The sequence below is a fragment of the Drosophila ananassae genome, assembly GCF_017639315.1.
Source record: "Drosophila ananassae strain 14024-0371.13 chromosome Y unlocalized genomic scaffold, ASM1763931v2 tig00000261, whole genome shotgun sequence".
Taxonomy (NCBI): domain Eukaryota; kingdom Metazoa; phylum Arthropoda; class Insecta; order Diptera; family Drosophilidae; genus Drosophila; species Drosophila ananassae.
The window spans coordinates 5,238-22,100 of record NW_025319109.1 but is presented as its reverse complement, the minus strand read 5'-3'; the positions used below and the strand labels follow the sequence as shown (position 1 = coordinate 22,100).

At 42.0% G+C, this 16,863-nt stretch overlaps 1 protein-coding gene across 1 annotated transcript; it reads left to right on the top strand.

The window, feature by feature from the left end:
* Positions 1–6,659: 6,659 nt before the first annotated feature.
* Positions 6,660–11,924, top strand: LOC123258280. Its single transcript, XM_044718150.1, has one exon. It carries the CDS (start codon positions 6,660–6,662, stop codon positions 11,922–11,924), a length of 5,265 nt encoding a protein of 1,754 aa, XP_044574085.1.
* The last annotated feature ends 4,939 nt before the right edge of the window (positions 11,925–16,863 follow it).

Genomic DNA, 16,863 nt, shown 5'->3' with positions numbered 1-16,863 from the left:
AGCTGTCTGCCTAAATAAAAAAGTATGGGCCAGGGAGGAACGCTGTCGAACGGGACAAAAAGTATCCTATGTCCTTCTCCTGGCTCTAAGCTACCTCCCTACCAATTTTCACTCAAATCTGTTCTTCCGTTCTTGATTTATAAGTGGTGTAACATAAAACACGATGTTCTTTTATATATATAAGATTTTATTTCTAACTCTTTTTTATCTTCTTCTGTTAGTGTACCAAACAAATATTTGTGAGCTGATCCTACAATATTTACTAATCCCCGTTTTTGCCTATTTGATGGGATAATCCCTTTTATTTCATGTTTTAATTGTTTAAGTGCTAATGCTATATCTGGAATTGTTTTATATAAATTTTCATATTTTATAAATTCTTGGTATGTATTTAATATTTTTGTTTGATTTATTTCTATCATGTGGTGTTCGTAATTAAGAGGTATTTTTATAGTTCCTGTATTCAATACTAAATAGCCATTTTTTGAAGTAATTGGGACAATATTAATTTGTGGAGCCGTTATTAATGGTAACGTTGTCCATGGTACTATTATTATAACTTTCAATATCAGAGTCAGAATTTTTAACATTTCTGGAATAACGAGAAAAATTGCGTTTTTTAAGTTTTTTAAATTTACTTTTGTGTTTTATTACTTTGTGACCCCTATTTATTTCCTGCCAGTGTTTTTCATCTTTTTGTATAATTTTTCCTGTTTTCTTAAATGGATTAACAAGTTTCGGCTTACGTTTCATATCTTTTTCAACTTTTGCATAATTTAAATCTACTTCATATTCTTCCCGTTTTTCATTAATTTTATCAATTTTTGATTCTTTTATTTTTTGGACCCAAATTTTATTAGGTTTCATACCGAAAATAAATATTTCAGCAGGGGTTCTACCTGTAGTGTCATGTGTTATTTCATGATTATAAACATATGTAGCTTTTTCGATATTATTATTATTCGTAATTTTTCATTAATTGTTTTGTGAACTCTTTCTATATCAGCTATACCATTCTTGCTACTAGTAATTTCGATCTCAATATTTTCTTTTTCTAACCAATTTTGTAATGATTTGCATACTAATCCGGGATCTTGATCCATTTTAATTATTTTTGGTTTACCTAACATATTAAATATTTTAAGTAATGCTTTTTTACTTTCGATCCAATCTGTGGTATGAGTTTCTATAATTGAAACAAATTTTGAATAGATATCAATAAAAGTTAAAAATTTTCTTTGATCAATAAAATAATAGTCAATTACATATTTTTCACGGATATTTTTACTTTCAGGTGTTTTTTCAAATGTTAATGCTACTTTTCTATGTTCTGGCTTGCATAAATTACAAATATCGCATTTATTAATTATATTTTGGATTAATTTTTGTGCATCTGGAAAATAGTATTTAGCTTTAAAATCGTCATATGTTTTTTTAATACCTTGATGAATAGTTTTCTCATGAATATTAATTACTTTCTCGTGAAAATCTGCGTAGGTAGATATATTAGGAAGTATTACTGATGTTTTCATTAATTTTGTTCCCAAATTTGGTTTAATTAATTCCATGAAAGCCCTTTGAAATATTGCGAAATCCTCGTCATTATTTATGTACATTACAAAATTGTGTCCACATACAAATTTTAGAATAATGTCTTTTGCTGTACGTTCCGTCATGTTACTATATTTTATTGTATTAATTGTGTTATTAAAATACCGGACTAATTCATTACTATCTTCATTTCCCTTTTCAAATATTAATTGGTGTTAAGAGGAGCCCTTCAAATAAGTGTTACTCCAATGAGTTCTGTTTTAAAACTGTTTTTATTTCACACACTTCTCTTACAAGAAAGATACATGAAAATCTTAAATCTATTTAAAACTACTTATCAACGGACTGCTCGCTGACATGCTATGTGACCCTTTCTTAAGTGGTTCAAGTGCAGCACATAAACATTTGGTTAGACTGCAGGAGATCGTCTTTCAAACCATGCTGTTAATCAATTATTCACATGGGTCCGATCTCCTACATTCTATGTTTGGAATTCTTATCGTGTTCAATGCTTGAACATTCTGCAAAGGGCCACAAAAAAGGTGTACATTTTATATATATTAAATTCTATATATAAATTCTATATATGTATATGTGTATTTCTGCTTTTGTATTAAATTTACAAATTTCTTTTTTCAATATTAAAAAATATTATTATTATGATTCTTCGATAACAATATGTTGTTAATTATATCATTCTGTTACATATTTTTAAATATTTTAACATTGTTTAAGTTATTTTATTAGCTCCCATGTTCAACTTAATGTTTGAACAATTGGTGACTGAAAACATTAATTGAACGCTCTGTAATCTGAATACAATTGCCATTATCTTCTTGGGCGCTATGTATAGTAGCTCCTGTGCTTTGTAAATCATCTTCGTTTTGAAATGTTTCTTCTAGGTGTTCATTATTTGATTCTTTTTTAGGTAGCCTAGATAAGGCGTCTGCTACATAATTTTCCTTTCCTTTAATGTAATTCATACCACAATCATATTGACTAAGATATATTTTCCATTTTTGCAATTTCATATTAGGTTCTTTAATATTGTGTAACCAAACTAGTGGTTTATGATCGGATGTAATTTTAAATTTTCTTCCAAATAGATAGGGTCGGAAGTACTTAGTTGCCCAGACTACGGCTAATAACTCTTTTTCGATAGTTGAATAATTTATTTCATGATCATTTAATGTTCTACTTGCGTAGCAAACTGGTCTACCTTCTTGAGGTGCCCGATGCATCCATTTTCTTGGGTACTATTACTATAGGACTACAATAAGGAGATTTAGATTTGCGGACAATACCTTGTTTAATCATATCTGCTATTTGGTTTTCTACTTCATTGTCATAAATATAGGGATAAGTATATGTTCTTCTATAAATGGTATCTTCATGTTTAGTTTTTATTTTATGTTTGATTTCATTTGTGAAGGTCAAATTATCACCCTCATGATACTGAATATCAAAAAATTTGGACATTAGAGAATGTAGTGCCGATTTTTCCTCACTGTTGAGATGATCATCTCGAATATAACTAGTTTTTAATTCCGTTTCCAATGCGTTAATGTGTTCTTCATCCTCTAACATGTTTGTATAATTTTTGTTATGTTCCTTTATTATATTGATCATTGGAAATTCGTAACTATTTAGTTTAACAGTATTCTTTCCAAAATCTATTTGGGCTGATGTAAGGTTTAAAATATTACGTCCTAAAAGAAAATCGTAATGATTGGAAAATTCTTTGACAAAAAATTTTTGTTTAGATTTAAATAATTTTGGAATTATAAATTCAATGGATTTATTCAAAGTGACTGAATTTCCTACTGTTTGAACTTTTATATTATTCTCTTTAATTGGATATTTTAAAAAATTTTCATTTATTAAACTTATACTGGAACCTGTGTCAATAAGGCAAATGCATGGTCTATTATCAATTTTTATTTTTATTGCTGTTGTGTTTCTTCCGAGGCTTGTGTCTGAAAATTTTCAACTATTTCCATTGGTTCTGGTCTATTCTGTTGGTCTGATAGTTTTTGAGGAACATTAACAGACCGATTATAATTTGGAAAGTTTTGACCTAAAGGATTTTGAGAGTATCTATAATTATTATTATAGTTTGAACTAAAATTTCTATTTGAATCAAAAGTATTTTGTCTTTGTTGATAATTATATGTCCCACCATGTAAATCCATGATCATGAGATGTGGGGGTTTTGATGAGTTGAATTCACTGATGAGTAAGGTTCTTAATTCATTCCAGTCCTGGGATGAATTCCTAAGAAGAATTGTACGTGCAGGTCCAACGATGAGGTTTAGGATAGCTCCTTGAATGATTTCATTCTGAGTAGACGATGTTGTTTTGTATTGGGTAATCAAGTTATCAACACTTTTTATAAATAGTGCTAAATACATTGTATCACCATCAAATTTGTCAATTTGCTTTAGTTGCATGAAGAAATGATTCATATTGCTGTCAGACAGGATGTGCCTTGCTGCAGCTGATGTGGATGCTTGTTCAGATTGCATTTTAAAGTTTATTTATTTAATTTGGTATATATATGTTTTTATTTTTTAAATTGTCTTGATTATGTTAATAATTTTATTTTATTTGTTTATTTCAAATAGACATTAGAAATCCTCATTCATGATTTGACTAATGCTGAGTTCCCTGGTATTAAAATTTTTTTTTTATGTAATGTTTGTTGCACTTCACACTAGAAATCCTCATTCGTGATTTCACTAATGTTTAGAAATGTTTATAGATTCGTTTTGCGGATACAATAAATTCGCGATGTATTTAGTTCGGTACTTAAAACACGCGAGGATAATTGTATCCTACCGACTGCGCCAATTATATGTTTTAATTCCCGATTTAAAATAAAAAAAATAAAAATTATGATTTTTATTTTATAAATTTTATTATTAAATTCAAGAATGAGTTATAAAGATATCCTATTGGATTGATCGTTGATTATAAACTGATTTTACAAATTCAATTTTCTTATAACTATAGCTTTTATCGGTGACAGCGACGCTGGCAGCATAGATGAGCTTTGGTTGAATAGTTTTGATTGGTCAGAGTTTTATGCTGACATGTAGGTTCCCAGAATGGGCACTTGTTTATGAATTTGGAGCAAAAGGGGTTTAATGTTTACGTCTACTGACGTCGATAAAGGCGTGTGAATGGTTTATGTCTATGTTTATGTCTGGATGCCAATGATAATGCTATGGGAAAGGGTTTGTGTCTAGCCTATTTGAATTATTCCCACAGTAGGCTCTGGAATGTTGTTTATATATGATTTGATAGGTATGGCAGGGTATACTGGTTTTATGGAGGATTCGTTATCTAGGGTATTTGCAGATACATTAAGTGTATCTGTGGATACACTAGTTGTATATGAATATAGCCGCGTCTGATCGCTGCCGAGCTTTTGTAGGCAGCGCAGCCGCGAGCAATAGAATATTAATACACTCTGGATTTGACTTTTAAAGAATAAAGAACGACATGGCTAAAAACCCAAAACATAATATCTATATAAAGATTATATTTTGTACTTAAAGTTTACACTACATAGGTGTTGCAAATGTGGAGTGATAAGGTTTTCAAAAAGCTTTGGAATTGCTGACAATTTAGAGATGCCTCTATAATTAGCAGCGTCGGATTTTTTCCCTTTTTTATGGAGCGGAATAATGAATGATTTCCACATAAGGGGAAAGATCGAAGTTTCCAGCGATAGATTAAAGAGTTTAACAAGCGGCTTGCACAATGCCTCGGCGCAGTATTTCAGAACACAGCCTGGTACTCCATCAGGGCCTGGCGATTACACGGGCTTAACCTTAAGAAGATCCGATAACACACCACTTTGATCGAAAAATGGGCAAAATGGGTTGGCTAATTGGATATTATAAGTGTTCAGGCTGAGCTGAACTGCTGCTAGGTGAATAGGTAGTTTGAAAAAACTGTGCAAAGAGATCGGCCATTGCCTGATCAGTGTTCGCATAAGAGTTCTCAAACGTAAGCAGTGGGGGAAAATATACATGTTTTCGCTTAGTGCTTACAAAGTTATAAAACTGCTTCGGATCCTGAGTAAACTGAATCCGGCAGCGGCGAATATAACTCCTATAACATTCTGCGTTATGCACGGTGAAATTGGACCGCGCTACTAAGTATCTTGAATAACTAACTGTACAGCCAGATAATCTATGCTTGTATACCAAGGCGGATTCGTTGAAGCGGACGGATAGTTCCACAGCACGCAAGCGTCGAAAAATATGTTCAAAGTGTAATAAAATTTTTGTAATGCGATGTTTATATCCTCGCATGCTAGTAAATCAGACCAATCAAATTCCAAAATTAACTTATTTAATTTCATTAAGTCAGCCTTACGAAAGAAACGAACTTTCTGAGATTTAGCTGTAGACTTAAGGTCAATAAAGTAATTTTTTTCGATTGAAACCTCAAGAGTGGGATGATATGGATCCTCAGGGTTAGAAAGGGGCAAAGTTCTGGAAAGAGTAATTCCATCAAGATCAGAAACGAAACAGAAGTCCAACAGCCGACTTAAAGAATTTCTAACGTGGTTAACTTGCCCGAGTGACATGTCAAACATGCCCACAGGAAAGTCGTAGTGGGAGTTAAGCTGTAAAGACGGTGAATTTTCAACATTTGACCATATAAGTTCTGGGATATTAAAGTCACCCAGAGCTATCAGCTGGTCACCATCAGACAGACGATCGAAAACCAAACGAATAGCGGACATATATTGCCAGTATGTTGGCGGTTCGGACGAAGGTGGTATGTACGAAAAGGTAACATACAAAGATTGATCGGTGTTGATGAACGGTCACTGTAAAACTAAAAAACTGCATTAATTAACAATTCGATTTGGAAACTGGGCACACAAGAAGTTTATGTAGAGAAGAAGAAGGTTTTAGAAGCGTCGGTTGCAAATTCGGCGTGTGAGTTTTTGCTTTGCTTTGTTTGACAGATGGCGAAATCAAGAGAGTGAGCCAGATATATTTTCAAGAAATAAAGTTAATCATCATAAGGAAGATTGGTCCTTCAGAGCCAGATTCGTTATTGTTAACTAAAAGTAAAGCACCATTGCGATGGAACAACTCAAACGGCTAAAGGGAGTGAGGGGCCGTCTCAAATCCAGCCTCACCAAACTGCTACACACAGCAGAAAACTCTTCCGCATCAATCGGCGTTGACGCCGTGGAGGTACTGCTAGCCAGGCTCGACAAGGTTTGGAATGATTTCGAACTTGCCGGAGATGATCTAAGCGTGCTTGACGACGTCGAGGGCTGGGTTGATCCTGCGGATGACTACGACGAGTATGAGGCGAAGTACATAAAAGCCCGTGCGCTTTTGTTTTCCCTCAAGCGCTCACAGGAGCCGACAACACCAACAACAACGAGACATGCAGAAGGAGACTCAATAGCTAACAACGACGCTATTTCTCGATTAGTGCAGCAACAACAAGAGTTTTTCGAACGCCTAGGAGCAACTTCAACACCAACCCAGGCTGACGCCGCGGCGCCAGTAAGGGAGACAGAATTACCGAAGATTCACATAAAACCGTTTGGTGGCATTTACAAGGAGTGGCCAGCCTTCAAAGCACTGTACATAAGCACTGTACATAGCAAGCAACATCTGGGTAAGATACAAAAGTACCACTATCTAAAATCGTTCCTCGTGGACGAGGCTGCAAGTTTGGTACGCCATTTGCCGATTTCTGAGACGGCATATGACAACGCTTGGGAGCGCCTCAACGAGAGATACGATCGACCACGGCAAATTATTCACAACCTATTGGACACCTTTATGGAGCTACCATCGACTAACAATGGAGAGGTATCCATATTGCGTAGCGTTTCAGATGGTGCAAACGAGGTCATCCGTGCATTGGACTCAATTGGCCATATGGACCGAGACTGCTGGGTTATCCATTTATTGCTGAATAAAATCGATCCAGAGTCGCGCCGCAAATGGGTAGATGCAAGCCGTGCTTCAAATTCACCAAGAGTCGAAGAGTTCTTCAAGTTCCTGGACGCACGATGTGAAGAATTTGAGCTGTGTCAAAGCGATCCTGTACCGAGACAGGGTGGTAACAACAAGAAAACAAGCAGAGCCATGGTAACTGCTGCGCTGACAAAATGCGTGAATTGTAATGCGGATGGGCATCAACTGTCTAGGTGTCCTCAATTCATTGGTTTGTCTATCGACCAACGCCGTTCTTTTGTAAAGCACAAATCTCTCTGCTTTAACTGTCTCAAACCAGGTCACAGGTCATCAAACTGTAGCTCAAAGTACAACTGTCAACAGTGTGGCAGCAGACACCACACACTCATACACACGCATGCTATGCAGACCAACGAGGGTCAAATCACATCCACGTCTTCAAGCGATCGCAACGATCCAGACACGACATCGGTGACTGCGAGTCACATGTCACAGGCACTACTCACGCCAACCCTATTGTCACATGGGCAAGTAGGACGAACATGTACTTTGCCAACTGCATTGGTACACATCCGCAACTCTCAAGGCACATACACAAACTGCCGAGTGCTACTCGACACGGGCTCGGAGTTATCATATGTATCGGAACGCTGTATTAAGGCACTGGGTCTTAATCGGGCTCCTGGCCGGATTCTCATTTCCGGCATTTCTTCAATCAAGGCTGATACCACGAGAGGATTCAGCACACTCACGATCAAGTCTCGAGTTTCTGATCACTCGCTACAAGTAAAAGCTCATATTCTAGGAAAAATCACATCTACGCTGGCAAGGGAAAACATCGATGCATCTGCGCTTGAGATCTTCAATGGGATTCCGCTTGCAGACACGGAATTCAACTCGGCATCGCCTATAGACGTTCTACTAGGCACCGATTCTGTATGGGCTATTTTAACCGGCAACAGGAAGCTGGATGCGCAAGGCAACATAATAGCTATTTCAACAATCTTTGGATGGGTTATCACATCGATTGCGTATCAAAATCCATCAATCACCACGTCATTTTTGTCTACAGTCGATATCCATGCTACTCTACAAAGGTTTTGGGAAATCGAGGACTCCCAAATCACCACTCACCATGATCCTGAAAATGTTAAGGTTGAAGAGCATTTTCAAACCACGCACTCACGCGACTCGAAGGGAAGATACACCGTAGAGCTTCCATTCAAGGATGCAGATCCTCAATTCACTGACACTCTGCAAGGAGCAACCCAACGCTTTGCTTCTGTGGAGCGCCGTCTACATAGAGACACAGATCTGCACTCACGATATGTACAATTCATGCAAGAGTATATTTCGCTAGGCCACATGCGCCAATTGAACCCTGACGAAATTCTCACCAACGATGGAAGGGTATTCTATATGCCACATCACCCTGTACTTGGAAAGAAACTACGGGTAGTTTTTGACGGTTCATTCCAAGATTCTTCTGGTCAATCTTTAAACGACACCCTGAACGTTGGGCCGAGCATCCAACGAAACCTTTTCGATGTATGCGTACGCTTTCGTTTACATAAATACGTTTTTTCTGCGGACATTATCAAGATGTTCAGGCAAATTTGGATCAACAAGCATCACCGCAACTATCAACGTATCGTTTGGAGAGAACATCCTTCAGCTCCACTTCTACATTACCAACTCTGCACTGTAACCTATGGCACTGCGTGTGCACCATTTCTGGCTGTACGGGTTCTTGAGCAACTGGCCAGAGACTATCAACATTTGTATCCAACTGCTGCGCGCATTCTCCTTGAAGATTTCTACGTTGACGACGTTTTAACAGGAGCTGACACCGAGGAGAAGCTTCTACAATACAAACAAGAACTAATTCAACTAATGTCATGTGCTCAACTCGAACTTGGAAAATGGATTTCCAACAGCAACCGCGTTGTCGACCCTGAGACAACAATCACAAACAACACATCATACAGTCCACTCGAAACTACGAACAAGGTTTTGGGAATTCATTGGCAACCGCAAACGGACACATTGGCATACAAGGTATCTTTGCCCAGCGAGGGAAAGATTACAAAACGGCAAGTTTTATCAGACGTGTCTCGCATTTTCGACCCACTTGGATTGCTGGCTCCTGTGGTTATACAATTCAAAATCCTATTCCAAGAACTTTGGGTTCTCAACTTAGACTGGGACAGCCCGCTACCGCTCAGCCTGGAAGATTGGTATCTCAAATGCAAGCACGATATCAACACGCTCAATGAACTTGAGGTTCCACGCTACATTGGCAATTCTACAGACACAATTGAATTGCACGCTTTCTCGGACGCATCTATAAAAGCCTACGCCGCTGCCGTTTACAGTAGAGTCACTCTCCCTGATGGTAACATACAGGTTACTCTTATAGCAGCAAAGACTCGTGTTGCACCGCTCAAAACACAATCACTTCCACGCCTGGAATTGTGCGGCGCACTGCTACTAAGTCGACTCATCAACTCAGTCAAGGCTGCACTGAAACACTACAACGTCACTGTTTACGCCTGGTGCGACTCTACCATTGTTTTGGCTTGGCTCTCGCACATACCTGCCAAACTAAAGACTTTCGTCGCAAACCGCACTGCCGAAATCCTCAGCATCATTCCACGAGATCACTGGCAACATGTCAAATCAGATGACAACCCTGCTGACTGCGCTTCAAGAGGCATGCTAGCTGCTGACTTAGTAAACCACAACCTATGGTGGAACGGCCCACACTGGCTATACTCAACCGAAGCTGAATGGGTAAAAACACCTAGCACTCCTCATTCTAGTTTCATTTCAGATGAACAAGTCCAGGCTGAAGTAATAGGTTCCGCTTTCACGACAATGAGAACATACAACACTGAAACCTCATTATTGGGCCAACTGATCGACCGTGTCTCCTCGTGGCCAAGGCTACTTCGTATTCTCGCCTACGTTCTCAAGTTCATCCGACGCAATCGCAGAAAATCCAACTCCGCTACGCTGACATTTGAGGAGATCCATGACGCACGGATCCTGTACCTGCGCCATGCCCAAGAGGAATTCCAAGCTGACTACAAGCGACTCCTCAACCAGCAAGATTTGGGACACAAATCAAAATTGCGCACCCTCTCACCGCAAATCGACAAACATGGACTACTGCGAGTGGGTGGTCGCTTAGCTAACTCAGAACTGCCAGCGGATGTGCAGCATCCAATAATTCTGCCCAAATCTCATCGCATAACGAAGCTCATTCTGGAACATGAGCACCGGATTCACTTACATCCTGGTGTATCGGCTTTATTTGTGATCGCACGCCAACGCTACTGGGTATTTGGCGCCCGCAACCTCATTCGAAAGATCACGCATGAATGTCTAAAATGTTTTAGACAACGCCAACACACATCTCACCAATTCATGTCAGATCTGCCGTCTGTCCGGGTTCGACAGGCATTTCCGTTTGCAAACACTGGCTGCGACTACGCCGGGCCAATCATCCTCAAGGTCCACAAGGGACGAAATCCGCGCAAGGAAAAGGGTTACATCTGTCTATTCGTATGCCTAGCCACTTCTGCCTTGCATTTGGAATTGGCTACAGATCTTACAACCGACACATTCCTGGCGGCACTCAGACGATTCATCTCTCGCCGCGGAAAATGCTCGCAAATGTATAGCGACAACGGGAGAAACTTCGTCGGGGCAAAAAGGGTATTAAACGAAATGCAAACTCTTCTGAAGTCAGACGAACACAACAACACTGTACTGAAGGCCCTGGCAGACGAAGGAATAAACTGGAATTTCATTCCCCCCCATGCACCACACTGGGGTGGCAAATGGGAATCAGCTGTGCGCTCTGTCAAACTGCATCTTCATAGAGTCATTGGCAAGAATGTCCTCACCTTTGAGAAAATGCACACACTTCTCACCCAAATAGAAGCTGTGGTCAACTCACGTCCACTATTCTCAACTTCGGACACCGAGGTCAACTATCTGTCGCCAGCACACTTCCTCATTGGTCGTCCCTACACGACAGTACCAGAAGGCGATCTATCAAATGTACCAATCAACCGTTTGGATTATTGGCAACAGACTCAAGCTATGCTGCAAGGCTTCTGGAAACAATGGCACATGGAATATCTTACATCACTCCAGCATCGGCCAAAGTGGATGAACAAATCGGTCAACATGGCCAAGGATGACATCGTGCTCCTTAAGGATTCTCACACCCCGCCAGCAGCATGGCCTCTCGGAAGAGTCATCGAAACGTATCCAGGAAAGGATGGAATGGTCCGCGCTGTACGACTTAAGACTCCAACTGGAGAAACCACCCGTCCAATTGTGAAGCTCGCCCTATTACCAAATTCTGAAACAGTGTTTCAGGGGAGGCCGGGATGTTGATGAACGGTCACTGTAAAACTAAAAAACTGCATTAATTAACAATTCGATTTGGAAACTGGGCACACAAGAAGTTTATGTAGAGAAGAAGAAGGTTTTAGAAGCGTCGGTTGCAAATTCGGCGTGTGAGTTTTTGCTTTGCTTTGTTTGACAGATGGCGAAATCAAGAGATTGAGCCAGATATATTTTCAATAAATAAAGTTAATCATCAATCGGACAAAGTGATTTTGATGCAAAGAAATTCAATGTCACCAAACTCTAGTGATTTTACCTCTGTTGAGCTATTAATGGTTTTTAATAGCGGCCAAACGAATTAAATTCCACAGTTCAATTTTCAAGGCAATTTCAATATTTTTATTTCTCGAGGGTTCAACTCTAACCCCAACTTGCAAAACTCCAATCAATAACAACACAAGTACAAAGCTTTGCAATATGAATTATCAATATGAACGCACACAAATGCAAGATTTGCTAGTGTGCAGCAGCTCTACAAAAAAGCTCCCCAAAGCGCATGCGCTACAAATACCAGCAAAGCGCATGCGAACGGGGAGAAGTAAACAAAACCAGAACTGCCGATAACACGCCGCCGCTACACAGATTATAATATATGCAGCTTATTTTACGCAGCTTCGCCCTTTTCTGCTTGGCTCAACATCCTCCCCCCGTTGAAGGCTGGGTCTTCAACCGAATCCTTGACAGGCAGCAGACACAACCGTGACACCGCACGCTTAGTCATTCCAACCGCTGTTTTGAGAAAGGCTACACGGTTCACTCCGTCACGCCCAGGAACCAGCTCCAGTATCCTGGCCAGAGGCCACCTCATTGGGGGTAGATTTTCATCCTTCACCAGGACTATGTCTCCAACAGCAATTACAGGGCCAGGGGTGCGCCATTTGGAACGCTGCTGCAACAGCGTGAGGTACTCTTCCTTCCAACGAGCCCAGAAAACCTGCTGCAGGAAGGAGACTCTCTGCCACCCATCCAGCCGATTAAAGTTTAGGTCCGGCTCGAAGGTCCGGCAGTAAGGTCCGGCTCGATGAATGTTGAAGGCGGTCCGCCATTTAAAAAATGAGCCGGCGTCAGGACATCTAGATCCGCAGGATTCTCTGAAATCGACACAAGGGGCCGAGAATTAATAATTGAGGCGATGCGACACAACAAAGTCCTTAATTCCTCGAAGCCAAGAACTGCGGGACCAACTGCGCGATAAAGATGGTGCTTAGCCGTCTTCACTGCTGCTTCCCACAGATCACCAAAATGGGGAGATCGTGGAGGAATAAATCGCCACTCGATAGACTCAGACAGGCAAAACTCGTGCAGAGAAGCCTGATGATCCTGGCTGAGGAATCTTCGCTTCAACTCAATTAGCTCATTCTTGGCTCCCACAAAATTGGTGGCATTATCTGACCATATCTGCCTGGGTTTACGTCGCGTACAAATAAAACGTTGAAGGGCGCTCAGAAACGAAGCGGTGGAAAGATCCTTAACCAACTCCAAGTGGATTGCCTTCGTGCTGAAGCAGATGAATACGCTTACATAACACTTAATAGGGCCCTTATTCCGAGTCTCTGCCTTGTAGAAAAACGGTCCGCAAAAATCCACATCGGTGACATCAAAACATTGGAATCCTTCAACCCTCTCGGCAGGAAGATCGGCCATGACATGCTCCAGTAGACGAGGCTTTGCGCGAAAACAGCGTACGCATTTATTCACAACCCTTGAAACGGTCTTCCTCCCCCCAATGGGCCAGTATTGACAACGGATTTTCGCCACTAGTGCCGGAGGGCCAGAATGCAGGTTCTTCTCGTGAAAGTGAGTCACTATAGCCGAAGTGACGGGATGGCCTCTGGGAAGAATGATCGGATGACGTCCGTCAAAATCCAACGCAGAGTTCCGCAATCGCCCGTCAACACGAAGCAAACCATCATCATCCACAAAGGGAGCAAGCGAGGCCAGAGGGTTTGAGGGCGGAACCAATCTGCGTGACTTTAGTAAACTTATCTCTTCCTTAAACTCGGTAAGCTGGACGACGCGCAACAGCAGATGGGTTCCTCCTTTGCGATCCTGAACAGAAATCCCTTCGTGACGGATGCGGCGGCAAAATTTGTAAACGTAGGCGAACACTCTCTGTAGGGAGGGAAACGAGTTGGCAAACCTTGACAATGCGACGATATCCCTGGGTGGAGCCGTAGCCAATAGAGTCCTGGCGCGAAGTTCGACGGTTGCCTTTTCGGCCACAATAGCGATGGGCCAATCATCCTTGGAACCACCAAGAAATGGAGGGCCTTGGGACCAAAGCTGGGAGTTTAATAGCTCAGTGGGAAGAGAACCTCTTGACAGTAGATCGGCTGGGTTGACGGCAGTAGGAACATAAAGCCATTTCATTGCCTTGGTGAGCTCCTGAATGGAAGAAACGCGATTAGAAACGAACACGTTAATCCGAGCAGGTTCATCTTGAATCCAAGATAGGGCAACCAAGGAGTCACACCAACAATAATAATCTCCTTTATACGTCCCAAGATCAGCAACTTCAGCCATCAGTCTTGCTAGTAACTCAGCTCCACATAGCTCTAGTTTCGGTATTGTCTGAGTTTTAATGGGTGCAACTCGACTCTTTGAACATAACAGCCGACAATCAGAACCTGACAATACGTACACGCAAGCTCCATACGCATCTAAGCTAGCGTCGCAGAATCCGTGGACCTCCAGATTTTCTTGGCAGGGAATGACTAACCGAGGAAACTTGATTCGCTGAATTTGGTCAAAGCTGGAACAGAACTGTAACCACTCGGAGAGAAGAGACTGAGGAAGGCTTTCATCCCATGACAAATTTTCTCGGCACAGCTTCTGCAACAGGATCTTTGCCTTAGTGACGACAGGACCTACCAAGCCCATTGGGTCATAAAACCGAGCGACGGAAGATAGTATCGATCTCCTGGTTGGTTTGGCGTTGGGCTGAAGAGCTTCAAAGGAAAACAGCAGCAGGTCAGCAGAAGGATCCCATGCTAATCCAAGAGTCTTTGTAAACGGACTGCCATCGTTAAATTTCAAGTATTACTCTCTATCACTTTCGGGTACGCTTTCCAAAACCTCTGGGATGTTGGAGCACCATTTCCTTAATTGAAACTGACCCTTGTTCAACAGGCTCGATGTTTGAGCTATTATCTCAAGCGCTTCAGTCTTTGTTGGGGCACCAGATATAAGGTCGTCCACATAAAAATACTGGAGGACAACACGAGAGCCAACGGGAAAACCGGCACCTTCATCCTTAGCCAGCTGGTGCATTGAGCGAACAGATAGAAAAGACGCTGGCTTTGTGCCATACGTCACGGTGTCGAGCTTAAAAACCTTCACGTCATCGTGGCTAGAATCTCTCCAGAGGATGCACTGCAGAAAACTATCATCCGGAAAGACCCTTACGCAGCGGTACATCTTGCAAATGTCCCCAGTCAAAGCTACAAGGTGAGACCGAAACCGAAGCAATGTGTGAAAAAGCTTAGGCTGAATCACGGGGCCGGACATCAGGACATCATTGAGGGAATAGCCAGAGGTCGTAGCAGCCGAACCATCGAACACAACTCTCAGCTTAGTAGTGGAACTTTCTTCCTTCAGGACGCAGTGGTGGGGAAGGAAATACTGGCACTTACCTCGCAATTCCTGCGGCACCAGAGACATGTGACCCAGATCCAAGTATTCCTTGATGAAAGACGAATATTGGGTCCTTAAATTCGGATGACGATCCAGCTTGCGCTCAAGTGAATGGAACCGACGCAAAGCCTGTGCATAGGATTCCCCTAACAGCTCCACACTGTGCTTGATTGGAAGGCGAACTGAATAGGCACCAGATTCAAGACGGACGTGGTGCATGACGAAGTGGGCCTCGCAATCGAGCTCCTCCTTAGTAGCCTGAACGATAGGCGCAGTGCAGGCATCCACCTCCCAGAATTGGCGGAGAAGAAAATCGAGGCGATCGTCAACAGAGTTTGCTGGGTCAGCAGGAATCCTACATGAGGCGGCCAAGCGAGGGTTTCCCAGGGTGCAACCTCCTCCAGAAACTACCCATCCAAAACGTGTCTTCTGCAGCAGAGGCAGACCGTCTCCTAGCTGGATTTGCCCGACTGAGAGCAGATCAAAAAACAGGCTTGCTCCAATCAGCAGATCCACACGCTGAGCTCGGTGGAAGTCCGGGTCGGCTAGAACCACATTGGCGGGAACCTTCCAATTGGACACATCTAAGTTCAGGCCAGGTTGACGCTCTATGATGTGAGACGCCACAATTGCCTCAATGTAAACGGAATACGTGGATAGGCGAGACTTCAGGCAAACGTTAACAGATGCTCCATCCGTAGTAAACTCAGCGTCTCCAAGGCCAGTCACTGCTACAGAACATTTGGACCGATGAAGCTGAAGTTGGCTGGCCAGCCGTGACGTGATGAGATGAACTTGGGAGCCGGAGTCAAGTAGCGCTCGACAAGGAAGAAAGGCTCCTGATCTGCCACGGACGAGAATGTGGGCGGTGGGCAAGAACACTATTTCAGCGCTGCGATCCTGTGCAACAAGAGCATTAGCAAGAGGAGCCTGAGAGGTCGCAACCCCAGCTACATTGGCCGGATTCGATCCAGAAGCAGGAACGGAAGTGGCGCTAGATAAACGCTCGCAAGGATGCAATAGCGCATGATGTCGGCGATTGCAAGTTGGGCAGCGGGAGGATGAGCATCCGCGGGCCAAGTGATCAGACTTGAGGCACACAAAGCAGAGGGCAAGACGTCGGACCTCATCGTATCGTTCCTCAACTGACAAGGCGAGAAACCTTGGGCAAGAAGGCACAGCGTGTGCCAGGATGCCGCACAGGGCACACGAAGCAGGCGGAGCATTCAGGAGCATGCAGGATCGGTTGTTAAATGGCCTACGTCGGCCAGCTTGGTTCGCTGACAAATGCGGA